General features: G+C 33.8%; 3 protein-coding genes and 2 pseudogenes across 4 annotated transcripts; 4 read left to right on the forward strand and 1 right to left on the reverse strand.

Annotated features, from left to right (window-relative positions):
- The first annotated feature begins 4,180 nt into the window (after window positions 1-4,180).
- On the forward strand, window positions 4,181-5,396 carry LOC130509991 (uncharacterized). Its single transcript, XM_057006328.1, has 3 exons — window positions 4,181-4,253; window positions 4,333-4,430; window positions 4,557-5,396. Exons 1-3 carry the CDS (start codon window positions 4,181-4,183, stop codon window positions 5,394-5,396), a joined length of 1,011 nt encoding a protein of 336 aa, XP_056862308.1.
- A 658-nt stretch (window positions 5,397-6,054) lies between these two features.
- Window positions 6,055-8,559, reverse strand: LOC108847676 (mitogen-activated protein kinase 6). The gene is made up of 6 exons (XM_018620995.2): window positions 8,229-8,559; window positions 7,926-8,055; window positions 7,290-7,427; window positions 6,875-7,207; window positions 6,614-6,794; window positions 6,055-6,523 (listed from the first exon to the last, which is right to left on the reverse strand). Exons 1-6 carry the CDS (start codon window positions 8,447-8,449, stop codon window positions 6,351-6,353), a joined length of 1,176 nt encoding a protein of 391 aa, XP_018476497.1. The 5' UTR covers window positions 8,450-8,559; the 3' UTR covers window positions 6,055-6,350.
- A 484-nt stretch (window positions 8,560-9,043) lies between these two features.
- LOC108847678 (jacalin-related lectin 24-like) lies at window positions 9,044-11,626 on the forward strand. Of its 2 annotated transcripts, XM_018620996.2 has the most exons (3): window positions 9,068-9,200; window positions 9,847-11,103; window positions 11,185-11,626. In XM_018620996.2, the coding sequence occupies exons 2-3, from the start codon at window positions 10,861-10,863 to the stop codon at window positions 11,434-11,436; spliced, it is 495 nt and encodes a 164-aa protein (XP_018476498.1). In that variant the 5' UTR covers window positions 9,068-9,200; window positions 9,847-10,860; the 3' UTR covers window positions 11,437-11,626. The 2 variants fall into 2 exon arrangements, with proteins under 2 accessions (XP_018474454.1, XP_018476498.1); XM_018618952.2 differs by lacking the exon at window positions 11,185-11,626 and having other exon boundaries at window positions 9,044-9,200; window positions 9,847-10,246.
- Window positions 11,627-12,239: 613 nt separating this feature from the next.
- LOC108845216 (uncharacterized) lies at window positions 12,240-12,442 on the forward strand (annotated as a pseudogene).
- Window positions 12,443-13,176: 734 nt separating this feature from the next.
- LOC108845217 (jacalin-related lectin 34-like) lies at window positions 13,177-14,942 on the forward strand (annotated as a pseudogene).
- Window positions 14,943-15,465: the final 523 nt, after the last annotated feature.

Consider the following 15,465-nt stretch of genomic DNA (forward strand, 5'->3'; position numbering starts at 1 on the left):
GCTCGATTTCCAATTTTAAAATTTAATTATTTTATTAGTTTTTTTTTATTTTCGTCTCATTAAAAAAATTAAAAATAAGCTAATCGTGGGTCGCCACGTGTCGTGGAGTCCACGACACAGTAACAAAACACAACAAATTAGTCTTTAATTTAGGATTTTTTCGGCCCAGTAACGTTACTGTCACCAAACCCATCCAATATTTTAATATTTTTTTAAGAAAGAGAGCTACGTACTCCGTGTTGCGGGTGCTCTTAAACCTCTATATAGAATATAATATTTTAAATAAAATTAAAACTTGAAAACAGTAGATAATATTTTGTTATTAAACTATACAATAATTTCGTCTCGCTGGATATAATATAGTCTTTTTTTTTTAGAAAAGGATATAATATAGTCTTTTTTTTTGCTAAAATTTGTGATATAATATAGTCATCAAAGTATCTTCTAAACTATTAAAACTCAAGTACATTTATTATTTAACCCTGAATTTTCCTCAATAATTACAAAGGATTGCCACTGCATTTAAAACAAATAATTAATCTTAATTACAATTATTATGTAACTGGATTTGATTTGGCCGGATAATATACTTACCAAAAGCTCAAAATGTACATTTAGTATCTTATTAATTGTAGTTTTATATCTTACACATTATACACATGACATTAAAATTTATCAAAACACGAACCTGTCAGATGTTAGTGAGTCTTGACTGGTATACTAAATCAATTGTGGTTAAATGTTCTTATTTTATATAATACTTTATACAGTAAGAATATATAGATTAAAATTTGTCACTAATAACGATACAGACTTAATTAACGTTAGTGTGTGATTAGGCTCATGCATTAAGTTGATTAATTAACAGCCCACTCTATTTTGATTAAAGTATTATATTGGCTCACCAGGTGTTTTCCTGCACCATGTGCATAAATAAAAGTTTCAAAATTTAAATTTATTTTAAAATACATTTTTCTTTAAATTTTTGATTATGTTATTTTTGATTTTATTATTTGCTTATAATATATAATCTTAATTTATTCATATGTAAAATCTTAAGATTAAAAAATATTGTTATTAAATATATATGTATATATTTAAAATTACAATTTTGAAATATTCTTTAATTTATATCTTTTTGTTAAAATTATTAAATCAAATTTTGTAAATGTAAGAGAAAATTTTGTTACGTGTATAATTATCAAAACATAAAACTAAATAATTTTCTAAAATTTATGGAAATTAAAAATAAACTAATAGTATTGGGATTAGAAAATTACATTTAAAATTGTATAATTTTGAAGAATTGTTTGACTAATAATAATTATTATAAAATAGAATTAAATTTTAAAAATTCCAAAGTAATATTATATTTCTATTTATAACATTATATAATTTATTGTTGTATTAATGATGATCTATGAGTTATTACCATATTTAAAAAACTTACTAACACTACAAATCAACAATAAATGTAAATGTTCATGTCATTATTTAAAGAGAATTATTCTTTTTTTTTTAAAAATGCATAGTATTTTGAAGAATTGTTTTTGTAATAAAAATTGTATACTTATAAAAATATATCTAAATAATATATCGAAATTTTTATTATTATTATATTTCTATTCAATTTATAATTTATTTTTATATTAATTATGATATATAAGTTATTACCATATTTTAAAAACTTATCTTAAATATAAATCAATATTAAATGTAAATAAGTCATAATGATCTATAAGTTATTACTATATTTAAAAAAAAATATTAAATATAAATCAACACTAAATGTAAATATCGATGTCATAATTTAATTCACGCCATGTCATCATTTTTCTTTCAAAATTAATATGGTGATGCCACATGTCAAAATCACTTCTCAAATATAGATTAGGGGATTGTAATTGTTTGTATTTGTAGTTTAGATATTATATAAAGATCATAGTTAATTTGTATTTCATTTAACCAAATTAAATATAAACCCATTTTTAACATTTAGTCTTTCTTATTGAAATAGAGATCAATTTTTCAAGTACAAATGAATAGTCCATTATATTATATACAATAGCTAAATTCAAATATATACATAATTTTGTACATGAGTAACATAAATTTGACATAAAAACAAACAAACAATTAATTACTTATTGTATTACCAATTGTTTTATATGAACTAAAAACACATTTAATACAAATATTAAGATATAAAATCAATACTCCTTTTAACATTTAATAGATGTTTAACATAGACTTTTGTTATCCAAAAATATGTAGTCCATTTATAATATATAATTAATAATTTCAAATTTTTAAATATATGAGTACAATATAAGATTAACCATACATTCAGCACGATAATAATCCAACAAAAATCTAATAACATTGACCAGAGTTTATAAAACATTTATAAAACACAGTAATTACCAATAGTTTATAAGTTTATCATAATTTTACAAACTAAAATAAACACCCGCACGGGCGTGCGGGTCAAGATCTAGTTTACATTTACTATTCATGTCCTTACACTATCCTTATACGGCAACACATATTCCTTGGCGCCAATAACACTTTTCACCACCATATTTGTATAATAGTTTGGGTCTGTGCATTGGTGTAAGTTTTAGAAGCAAAAACAGAGCATGAAAACAAAAGCATAGATACAATTACTCTTTGAATTTTTAGAATTAATGTCAATTAGACACACAATTGAAAAAAGAAAACAAAAAATTAACGACAGAAATAGAAGCAGAAAAGAGATGAAGATTTAAGTGTCTCATCAATTTAAACATACTTGATTAAAACTCAACAAAATATTAACACTTCCTCTAGTTCACAAAGATAAATATTTAATTTGTTCACATATATTAAAAATATTAAATTCATGATTACTAATTTTAATAATTTTACACAAATAATAATTCAAGAACTTTAATTTATTTTCTGAAAATTACAGTTTACTACTCTCTTTGGATTTCAAAAAGATTGATGTTTTAGATTGTGTACACATATTAATAAAAGTAAAAATATATTTTGATTTATTACTTATTATTAGTTATATTTGTTTTCCAATAAAGTTTTACCATTTATGTTTTTAATTTATACTTTAGCTTTAAACAAAATACATTAATTAAAATAAGAACATCAACTTTTTGTATACAAAGAAAAACAATATTTTTATTTTTTATATAGAGAGAATATTAAATAACAGAAAGTTATAAAAATAAACACACAAAATCTACTTCTATTAGACCATCTCCAATAGAGCACTATTTTCTCTTTTATAATTCACTCTATTTTAGAATAATTCTATTAAAGTTGATTTTGCTCTAATAGTTAACTCTATAATAGAGTGACTCTATATGGAGTGGAAAATAGAGAGATACAACTATTTTACTCCAAATATAAAATAAAATTGTTGCATTCCTCTATTTTCCACTCTATTATAAAATCACTCTATTATAGAGTTAACCATTGAAGTAAAATCAACTCAAATCAATTCTATAATAGAGTTACTCTAAAATAAAGTGAATTATAGAAGATAAAATAGTGATATATTGGATATGCCCTAAAGGCATCTCTAACTCAAATCTATTTTTCACTCTAAAGTAGAGTTTAGAGTAAAAATGTTTAAATAGTATTCTATTTTTCACTCTATAATAGAGTGAAAATAGGTTTGCTCAAATATATAATAAATTGTCATTTTTTTGTTTATCACTCTATTTCTTACTTTAAAATAGAGTATTATTGGAGCAAATTTTAATTCTATTAGAATAAAAAATTGAGTAAACCAATGAAGATGGTCGTAGACAATTTTTTCTTCTCAGACGTTTTTTTGCGAATGAATGTAGTGTAAAGTATTAACATATATATTGAAACTACAAGAAAAAAGTAAAAGAAGGTTATTATTATTATTATTTTACAGTGACAGAAAGGGAGTGAAGAAAAAAAAACTAATAAATTCTGAAAGTAGATAAAGTGGCAGAACACATGCAAAGCCAAAGCCCAAACGCGTTCTAAGAGATCAACGTCAAAGTTCTAGAAGATAAAAAAAAAAGGGGAGAAGAAACACATATCAAGAGGCACCACACCTAAAAGCCAAAGTAAAAATGAAGCTCATGGTACTGTGCCTTTATCAAAATTATTTGGAAGTCTTAACATTTGTGTCACAAAGCCTAGCTTCATGATTGGCTTCATGATTGGCTTCAATGGTACAGTTCAAGGGTTCTTCAGAAGCAACAGAGGCCTTCGTCAGGGTAACCCATTATCGCCGTACCTATTTTTCATTGTCATGAACTGTTTATCATTGTTATCATTGTTGGGGCTATCTGTCAGCATTTCCAAAACGTGTTTCTTCTCCCATCCGCTACCTGGGAGTTTCGCTCTGCACAAAGAAACTATCTTTAGCCAACTGTGAGCCACTAATCCAACAGGTAAAAAATAAAATTAACAGTTGGACTGCAAAATCACTCTTTTTCGCAGGAAGGCTACTACTCATCAACACGGTCATAGCGGACATATCTAACTTCTGGTGCTCTACATTTACTATCCCTAAGAAGTGTATAAAGATCATTAATTCTCTATGTGGGGCGTACCTATGGAAAGGAACTACGGAGGGCAACCATTCGGCTAAAGTATCATGGGAGACGGTTACCTTGTCTAAACAGGAAGGGGGCCTAGGTATCAGAGACTTGGTTTGGTGGAACAAAGCCTCCTCGATTAAGATGGTATGGCTGCTATTCTTCAGAGGAGGCTCAATCTGGGTGGCGTGGTTCATAGAGAACATTCTCTCTGGAAATCTGAGCAATCTCTGGACCCTAAAAGAGAAACAATCACACTCTTCAGCAACTAAGAAGATTCTCAGGGTGCGTGACTATGTCTACAGCTGGATAAAGATTGTACCTCACAATGGAAGAAGCTCGAGGTTCTGGTCCGACAATTGGAGCCCCTTCAGTAACATCAGGCGCTACCTTGAACTACCTCCATCTACTAGTCTTGGTATCAGACCCACCACAACACTCGCGGACCTTCATCGGCAAGACCGATGGGCTCTGCCACAGCCTAGATCAGAGGCCATGCTGAACATCCATGTTTTCCTCTCATCTATTACTCTATCGGAGGAACCAGATGAGTTTGTCTGGTCACCGCTTGGAACACCGCTATCAAGCTTCTCTAAAGGAATGATCTACAACGCCATCAAACATCATGAGCAGAAGGTGGCCTGGAGCAAAATCGTCTGGTCTTCCAGAAGCATTCCTCGTCATAACTTCTTGACTTGGTTGATAGTACTCAATAGAAGCCCCACAAAAGATAGGATGATTAATTGGGGACTCCAATCGGATCCGGCTTGTGGCTTGTGCACTGGTTTTGCGGAGACAAGAGATCACCTCTATTTCTAATGCTCCTATTCGTGGGATCTTTGGTCGGAATTGGCAACAAAAGCACACTGGTCTCCATCTAGGAATTGGGACACTGGACTTGATCTACTGCTAACCACAACTCTTCCAAAGCATCATCGCCTACTTATCATCCTCGCATGGCAGGCTGCGATCTATCTCCTCTGGACAGAAAGAAACAATAGAATCCATCGTCAAGAATTCAGATCGTCCTCCTCTCTAGCGAAGCAAGCAGACGCCCTCATAAGGAACCGGATCTCCAGCTTCAGGGACCAGAACGTCAATCTTTCATCTCAAATGCTCCAGCTCTGGTTTGATCACTAATTGCTCACCACACCCTCGACAATATCGACGACTCTTGAGCTCCAAGAATATCCATCACGCTTCATTAGTGGTTCAGTAGCATTTTTCAATTGGGCTAGATCCGTGTTTCATTTAGATTAACTTTTTTATTGGGTAATTTCTGTATTATTGTCTTTTGGGCCACTTAATTTAAAAAGCAAAGCTCTTTCTCAAAAAAAAAAAAAAAAAAAAACATTTGTGCTCATCAGATACTCTGTTTTCACCAGATGTCATGATTTGCTCCATCTCTTATCTTTTCTGCAATTATAATATTTCTTACTAATTGATTTTTGGGATCCGAAATTACAAAAATCTCATATTCTTACAAAGCAATTTTTTTTATAATGCTAGAAAGGAACATCATGTAATAGATGAAAACTATTTCTTAATTTAAGTCTTAATAACTGCAACAAGAAATGAGAGCAAATTACAATACGTAGAAGACAAAAGAAAAAAAAAACGAGAAGGAAAAAAAACCCTTACAAGACTTAATGATTGAGCCCCCCAATGATCCCATCCCCCTTCAAGCATCTCTCACACAGAAGAGAAACAATGATATGTTTCCTCCCTTTAAGAATGTTATTCAGATCAAAACCAAACCTGATCCCATTCAAGCTATTGCTGATACTCTGGATTGAAAGCGAGCGCTTCACGGTATATAAGCTCCTTCATCTGCTCCTCTGAGAGCGCGTGCTGCTCAAAGTCGAAGTTGAAAGGTATCGTGCACTCTGGCTCATCGCTGATGTCGTGCAGAGAATTCAAGTAGGGATGGGCCAGCGCGTCTAAAACTGTATCAAGAATCAAGAAGTTGTTGAGGACTTAACTTATTTCAAGAGTTCAATATAACTAACTCCTTATAGAGTAGGGAGGGAACTGACCTGTGATTCTCCGTCTAGGATCAAACGTTAGCATCTTCTCGATAAGATCTATCGCTAAAGGATTCACCAATGGGAACTTATCAGTGATGGATTGGCGAGGATACGGTGGAAGTTGTCTCATGTATCGCTTTGCATTTTCGTTCAAGAACTCAACCTCTTGTTCTGATGGTGTTCCTATGAGCTGAAAAAAATAAAATAAAAAACTATCTCAAAACATGTTTCTTTACAGCACAGTACGGGTGTTTGTTGGTAACTACTAACCTCCATGAGCAAGCGAAGCTGGTGAACATGATCACGACCAGGAAAGAGTGGCTTACGGTCCATTAACTCCATGAAAATACAACCAACAGACCAAACATCGATAGCAGCAGTATAGTCAGAAGAGTTCAAAAGCAGCTCTGGTGCACGGTACCACCTCGTGACAACGTACTCAGTCATGAAGTCACTCTCGGAATTGACTCTAGCGAGGCCAAAATCGCAGATCTTTAAGTCGCAGTTTGCGTTTAAGAGGAGGTTGCTCGGTTTCAAATCACGGTGAAGCACATTTGCGGAGTGAATGTACTTTAATCCACGGAGGATCTGGTAAAGGAAGTACTGCACACAAGAAGAAAGATAAGAATCAAATCTGGCTTATAGGTGAAAACAATACACAATATCAAGAACTCAAAAAGAAGACCTGGCAATGCTCTTCGGATAAGCCTTGGTTAGACCGTATGATCTGATGGAGATCAGTGTCCATTAGCTCATAAGCGATGTAAACATCATTGAAAGAGGTTCTTAGCGGTGGTGGTATTATGTCTCTGATTGCAACAATCTGATAAACAAAAAGATATTAATCGTTTTATCAGTTTGAAATAATCATATGCTATTAATTAAGTACTAAAACCATCCGCATATTAAACCAAGTAAAATGCAAGCACAATACACTATCAACAACAGTCACCTATATTCTTCTTATTGTAAAATATTTTGAATCAAGCAGGAAGCAATCAAAGATAGTATTTGTTTCAAGGCCATATTATGTCTCTGGTTAGAACAATCTGATAAACAAAGATACTAATTGTTTCATTAGTTGGAAATGATGTACACACATTATTACTAACTAAGCACTAAACCATGTAGGCTGCCACAAGTCATCTATATTCTTTCTTAAAGTAAATCAAAGCATATGCAATACGAATCCAAATCCATTTGTTCATATAGACAAGTTGGCATTAACTAGAATCTATCAGCCTATTATGAATTTATGAGTTTTGAATAAGGACTATAAACAGATGATTATTAGTTATGAGTTAGAAGAAAAAGAACTGACATTTTCATGATCCATGTGGCGAAGAAGCTTGATCTCACGGAGAGTCCTCTTAGCATCAATCTTATTATCAAAAGCGTTTGCAATTTTCTTAATAGCAACGCTTTCATTCGTTTCAGAGTTCATAGCAGAACTGCAAAAAATCAAAACACCCCCACAAAAGATCAAACTTTATATTAAAAAAAAAAATCAATTTTCTTTTGTGTAGATATTTAGAATAAAAGCTGGCGGCTTTACCAAACCCAATTCAACAACAAAAAAAAAAATCATTTTAGTTTATGAGAAAAAAAAAATGAAAGTAATTACCAAACGATGCCATAAGCGCCTTTGCCAATAGGCATGATGGGAGGTTTATATTTAGAGGTGACCTCGAAGATGTTACCGAATATGTTATACTGTATAAACTTCCCTCCGTGGCTTAGAGTCGCCGGTATATTCTCTATCCCAGGCACCTGAGATCGAGCCGCACCGCCTGAAGCTTCCGACATCTCGGTATCACCCGCCGGTTGACCTGAGCCACCGTCCATGAACGCCGTTGTAGAAGAAGAAAGGAGATGGATATTGATTGGTTTTTTTGGGGTCAAGACAGATCTGAGGAGAGAAGAAGACAGAAAGTCATGTGCGTGCGGAAAGACATATAAAATCACATTAACATCTTTTTTTTTTTTTTTTGTAATGCTTTTTTTCGGTCTTTCACTTGCTTAACCGGTGCCGTGTGTAAACTAAACCACTGTTTTATAATTAAAAGCTATATTTAATCCCTTTAATCATATCTTTTGTGTATTTTAGATTTTGATTACAGTTTTTAACACGGTGTCAAAAGTTATCCACACAGTTTGTAACGTGTCTGCTCAACAATCTACTTATTCTGTAACAATCAATTTTTTAAAAAAGTATGGGGACTTATTTTGATATTATTGTAGATTTTAGGGATCTTAAACCAAATAAACAACTACTAGTAGTCACATCTTTTTGGTTTTACCTGTTAGTACATGTTTAAAAATTTAAAACAAAATTATTCGCATCAATTATCTAAGTCATCGAACAAGCAAATTGAGATAAGGGGTAACTTGTCTAAGTAAAAGTATGGGACATGTTATGATATTATTGTAGATTATAGGGATCTCAACAAAATAATGTGTCGAACTCTAATAGAGGTTGTCAACTGTGTACATCTCTCTCGTGATCTTCTTTTCAGGGTTTAAGGGTTTCGATAGAATTGGAAAGTGCGAATCTTTATGCTCCTGCAGCATTCGGTCATTTAAGATACATCAGCAGGTTCGATTCGATTTGATTTGATTTCTGATTGATTCGTCTGGATACTCAGGAATGATATAGTTTTCTGCTCTGCTTTAATTTTGGTACTTTGATAATCTTCCGCCTGAGTAATGAAAACGGTTGGATTCAAAGATGGTAGCTTTTGGAACTGTATTGATGTCAAAGCTTGGATGTATTAGGGTTTTTAATTGCCTTTCGGAGTTTTGGTTGGTTACTGATTGACTCGTTTAAGGGAAGCTAAAAAGCATCTGACTTGGCGCCGACTGTTATTGACTTTTGAACAATTATGTTAAAAAAACTGATGCGCATGAATCTGAGCAAATGATTGTCTCTCAGTTCAGTGGGGATTTACTGGATTCTTCAGTTGCTCACATCATTGTCTTACTCATCTTTGATCTCGCATGCTCTTTGTCTCTCACTTTAGGGTGAATAGAATACTAGCAACATATCAATATTCCTGTTTTCACTATATGAACAAGATATCTATGTTCTTCCAGGGCTTATGGGGTCTCTGCAATGTTAAATGCTATAAAGTTCTCATTTAGTACTCAAATAGTATTTGTAGTATCAAGCTAATTATGATTCTGATACTTGGAGTGTCTCTTCTATAACATGTGACGGTTTACACTTTTCTTGAACCTCGCAGGTTAAAGAATGTCAGGATTTCCAGGTTTGAGTTTTCTAGGCCCAAAAGGCAAGAACGCGGTTGTAGCGGGTGGCTTGACAGCTTTTGTTTTTGGAGTATATTTCTACACAATGAAGGCTGTTGGTGGCACGGACGAGCTTCAAATGGCTATAGACAAGTTTGAAGACAAGAAACAGGTCGAGACCAACCCCAAGGTTCCATCGAATGTCTGATCTTCTTCACTGGCTTTGATATGTCTAATAAAACCTGTTGTTTATCTCTGTCTTCCAAGTTCTTACTCTACGAGTTTGGCTTTGTTTCTGACATCAATTGGCATATATGTTTTTGAGTCTCAAGTCCAAATCCTTTGTACGACGGTTAAACAATTCTGATAGGACTTCTTATTGATGTTCTTGATGTTCTCGATGTTCTTGACAACTTTATAATAGTTTTGTACCTAAACGTATGTTATAAGGTTTGGTTATCCATAAGAGTTAGAGAAGTACATTATTAGCCTAGCTAAAAAGATGAAGGTGATTGGCTATTTTGACTAAACCAGAACTATGGGGTTCATTATGGTATTACTTTAAAAATATTAGGGTGTCCTCAAAATAGTTTACAACTATACCAACCTGAATGCGGAGTGTGTCTCTTATAAGGCGTTGTAAGGTTTCTCTCAATTTATCTCTACTGAAGTCTTTCTGCTGAACCACGGTATCTCCTTCACTGTCATTTTCAAGGTTTCTCTTTATTGTACCTGGAAACTTGTCTACCTTGATCCAATTAAACTCCATAAGTAAAGGTCATGTTTGTTCTTCTGGTTTTGGTCAAAGAAAGAGTCTTCTTTCACAGTTTTCAAGACGTCTCTTCAATGTACCTAGAACCTTGTTTAGCTTGCTCCCAATGAAAGCCCATTAATAAAGGTTATGACGACTCTTAGGGGTTTTGGACTAGACAGAGTATCTTATATAGTCGTCCTTCTCTATCGCTGTTTTTATATTTCCAAAACTACTATACTCTGCTCCTTTTTTTGAGATGATACGGGCAGGTTCGGTTGGTAGAAAAGATACACGTGAGCGCATTGAGTTTGACGAGCATGGTGAAGAATTTGACGTGTGTGGTGACAATGATTGGGACGAGAAGGGACGTACCATGATCTCTCACATATACGTGTCTTTTGATAGCATCATTAGATCTCTTCAGTTTGGCTACACAGAGAATGAAGCTCTAACCTTGTCTAAAAAGTATGGTCCCTCTGAAGGATTCAACTTCAAAGTTGTAAGTTCTGTATCGGTAGTTTTTGTTTTGTTAATTGTTTTATAAGATCGCGTCAAGTTAAGGCTTTAACGAAAAATGCAGGTGAGACTTGATCAAGATGAGTATGTGACTGGATTAAGTGGATCACTAGGATATCATGGAGGAATCACAAGTTTGATATTTCACACTAACCGTGGGAAGCACGGGCCGTTTGCGAATGATGATACCAATCCACGTCGTGCCAAGATAGAAGTTGATCCGGGGATACGCGATCGATGTGAATTTGGTGGTTTCTTTGGTTCTTACTGTTCAGGCTGTATCACATCGATTGGTATTTACGTGAATCCCATTTAAGTTCTCATGGGGTGCCAAGAGGTTAATACATGTTGACAAGCAACAACTTGTAGTCTGGTTCAATATGTTGCAGCTGCACGCTGGAGTTGTCTTTTTCTTTGTAATCTAAGTAATAAATAATAATTTGTCGAGCTTCAGAGTTCCAAAAAAAAAATATATATATATGTCAAGCTATTTTTTTTTTTTTTTGCCAGTAAGTGTTCCATTCATGCATTCTTATATTTACTAATCCGCAATCTCATTTCTCTACCCTAGTTTTAAATTCTATTTAGTTTGGTTGTAACTTCGGAAGACAATTTATTAAATGAATAAAACATCATCAGGAGTTTATATCTCATTGTGTTACAAAGCTCACACAAGCATCATATTATATTGGCTTCAACAAGGTGGTTTCTTTGGTTCTTACGGTCCAGGCTGTGTTTCATCGATTGGGATTTACGTGAATCCCATTCCAAGTTCTCATGGGGTGCCGAGGTTAATACATATGAACAAGCAACAAGTAGGAGTCTGGTTCAATATGTTGCAGTTGTACGCTTGAGTTGTCTTAGAGTCATCTTTTTCTTTATAACATATGCAATCAGAGTTAAAACGATGTTCTTGTTTTAAGTATGTGAACAATCAGAGTTAAAACGATGTTCTTGTTTTAACTATTTGAACAACATATATATTTAAGTCAAAAAAAACAACAACATATATATTCCTAATTGCAAGCTAATTATAGTTCTGATACTTGGTGTCTCTTCTATAACATGTAACATTTTTTACACTTTCTTGAATCTCGCAGATTATAAGATTCTGAAACAATGTCAGGATTTCCAGGTTTGAGTTTTCTAGGCCCAAAAAGCAAGAACGCTGTTGTAGCGGGAGGCTTGACAGCTTTTGTTTTTGTGGTATATTTCTACACCATGAGGGCTGTTGGTGGTACGGATGAGCTTCAAATGGCTATAGACAAATTTGAAGACCAGGTAAGGTCGAGACTGACACCAAGGTTCCATGCAGTGTCTGATCTTTACTGGCTTTGATATATTCAAGGAAACCTGTTACTTATCTGTCTTCCAAGTTCTTATTTTACGAGTTTGGCTCGTTTCTGACATCAATTGGGCATATATATGTGTTTGAGTCTCAACTCCAATCTTAATAAAATGGACTCCGTTTTGATGTTCTTGACATTCTGATATTACTTTGAAAATATGAGGGTCTTTACTGAACGGACTGTTTGCTTGCGTGTTTTTCTCTCTAACGCGTTGTATGCCTCTCGCGCTCTCATTCCCTACACTGTCAAATGAATTAGTCTTCTTAGGCATTCTATAATGTATCTGGAAACTTGTCTTAGTTGTCTAGTAGCTTTCTCCCAGTAAATAAAAAGCCATGTCGACTCGTCTGATTTTGGTCAAACAAAGAGTCTCCTCAACAACAGTTTTCAAGGGTTCTCCACAACGTACATGAAAACTTGTGTAGCTTGCTCCCAACAAAGTCACTCAACAGAATTTTCTAGTTTTCACAAACACTCCTTTTCATCTTTATTTAGTACTGTACTAGTATACTCGCTATTTATTTTACACAAAACCAAAGCGCCGGTTCTCGAGGGTTCTTAATCTTTACTTGGACTTTTTTTGCTTGCTCCCCATGAAAACATTAATAACTTAGATTAATTAATCCACAAATGTCCTCGGTTATTGATAATCTCTACTATATAAAATGTATATGCATCTTGATGTTAAATCATAAGCTTTTTACATCATGGAGATGATGAAACTTGGGCCTCTAGGAGATAGCTCTGGAGAAACCTGGGAAGAGTTGGGGGGCAGTGACAGAATCTCACACATATTTGTCTCTTTTGACAACAGACATTTAAAATCAATCCAGTTCGGGTACGTCAAGAATGGTGCGCTGGTCATGTCTAAGAAGCATGGCTCATCCGACAGCAGTAGCACACGAATTGTAAGTCTCTCATCAAGCTCATCATAAAACTTATTTACTAATTACTGTTTATAATGATCTACAAAAATAAAATAAAAAACTGGCAGGTCAGGCTGAACCATGTGTCTGAGTTTGTCACTGGAATTAGCGGAGAGTGTTGCCGTTATGGTGTTATTACATCCCTCACGTTTCACACAAACGAAAGGAAACATGAAGCATTTCGCTCCATATATGCTTCCAGCTTTGTGGAGCGCCTTACAAAGAGAGAGTTTCATTCAGGGATTCATGACCGACGTGAGTTTGCTGGTTTCTTTGGATCTTGTAGCTCTTCTCTTCTTAACTCCATCGGTCCCTGTCTCAAGCCTATCCTCCTTAGTCTCTCTCCTTCGGAAGTCGCCATCCTTTAATTTATCATAGTTAATCATTATTTCTTTTTAATAAAAACAACTCGAGTTCTGTATGAGAGGAAATTGAAGATTCAAAAGCCTGAGTTTCTCTTATTTACATTATGTTCCATAGTCTTGTATACGCAATCATAAGATTAATGGAAAGTACAAATGCATAAATGGCAAGTAAATTAAAAATAGGTGAACTAGAGATTAGGAACTTACTGTTTTCAAGTTTATTATAGTTTGCTTTAGGTAGCTTTCTTAAAGAAATTATGTTAATCTTTCGACCTTTGAGTATATATGTATCCTCACAGGAATAAACTAATTTACAGTTATCAACGAAAAAGTGTGCTCAGCGATGTTCAAATTGGAACCAATCGGGCCAACTCTTTTAAGTTCCGACGTGATTTGAGACGAGAAGGGATACAGCAGGATCTCTTATATATATGTAACTTTCGATGACCATGGCATTAAATCTATTCAGTTCATCTATTTTCATGAGGGAGTTCATGTCGAGTCTCAAAAACATGGCTACCCCGGAGGTGAACACACCAGAAGAGTAAGTTTTGCTAAAATCTTCAGCTTTTTTTTGTTTCCTTTAATTTGTAGCTATAAAAGTCATATATGTTTGCATGGACTTCAGATTTTGTTTCTATACAGTTCTAGTTTACATTACAAAGTTTTTTTTTTGGGGTACGTTATGATGAAGTCAAGGCAAATATATACAGGTGAAATTGGAAAACGATGAATATTTGACTGCGTTGAGTGGAGATCATTATCAAAATCGTATCACGTCTTTGACATTTCACACTAACAAGAGGAAACACGGACCGTTTTGTAAGAGATATGGCTATCATAAAAGTTATAAGAGGGAAATTGATGTGGGAATATGTGACCGTAGGGAGTTTTCTGGTTTTATATGGGTCTTTCACCGAGGTCAAATATGGCGGCTATCTGACATCCATTGGCATGTATGTCTCTCACAATAGAAGCATCATTGATCAAGTCCCTAGAACCAGGTTAGGAGCAACCTACGATCAGCAATTCGTTCGGAATCAATGGATCATACAACCACGAGAGGTCATTATCAATGCCCCAAAATCGTCGATGGTTTTCCTGTCAAGCCCATACGTGGTTGTAAGTCCAAACTCAAAGACAGGATACTCTCCAAGTTTAATAAAGCCATTCAGTTTCTAATTAACCTTTGATTACATTTTTCCTTTGTATCTATGCCAAGAGGTTTAGTACTCTTGACTCATCGAGTTTTTTTTTTATGTTTAGTTCTTTAAAGTGTGCTTTGAACTAGAAGCTATATACGTACTTTATTGGAGGAAGCCGCATTTTGTCATCTTTTCATAAACATCAGTTTATTTAGTGCTATCGTATCTGCACATTATGTAGTGTCAAAAAAATGCTATCATACAGGGAATACCTATGATGGCTACTGATGACATAGCATAAGCGATTTTGCTATAAAAGCCATATTATAGCATTTTTATCAGATAAGAATGTTGTAGTGATACTAAAGCAACACCTTAACTAGAAATTAAAGAAAGCATTTGTTAAAATACACATTAGAATTATCCAGATATACTTGGTAAAACGACAATGATACATATGATTTAGCCCACAACATTGGTTTAGTGTCTACATTGGGCAAGGATAAGACTTTGTTAAGTTGTAAGATTTGCTTATAGGTTTTTATTTGTAAATTATCATT

Source organism: Raphanus sativus, chromosome 3, assembly GCF_000801105.2.
Source record: "Raphanus sativus cultivar WK10039 chromosome 3, ASM80110v3, whole genome shotgun sequence".
Taxonomy (NCBI): Eukaryota; Viridiplantae; Streptophyta; class Magnoliopsida; order Brassicales; family Brassicaceae; genus Raphanus; species Raphanus sativus.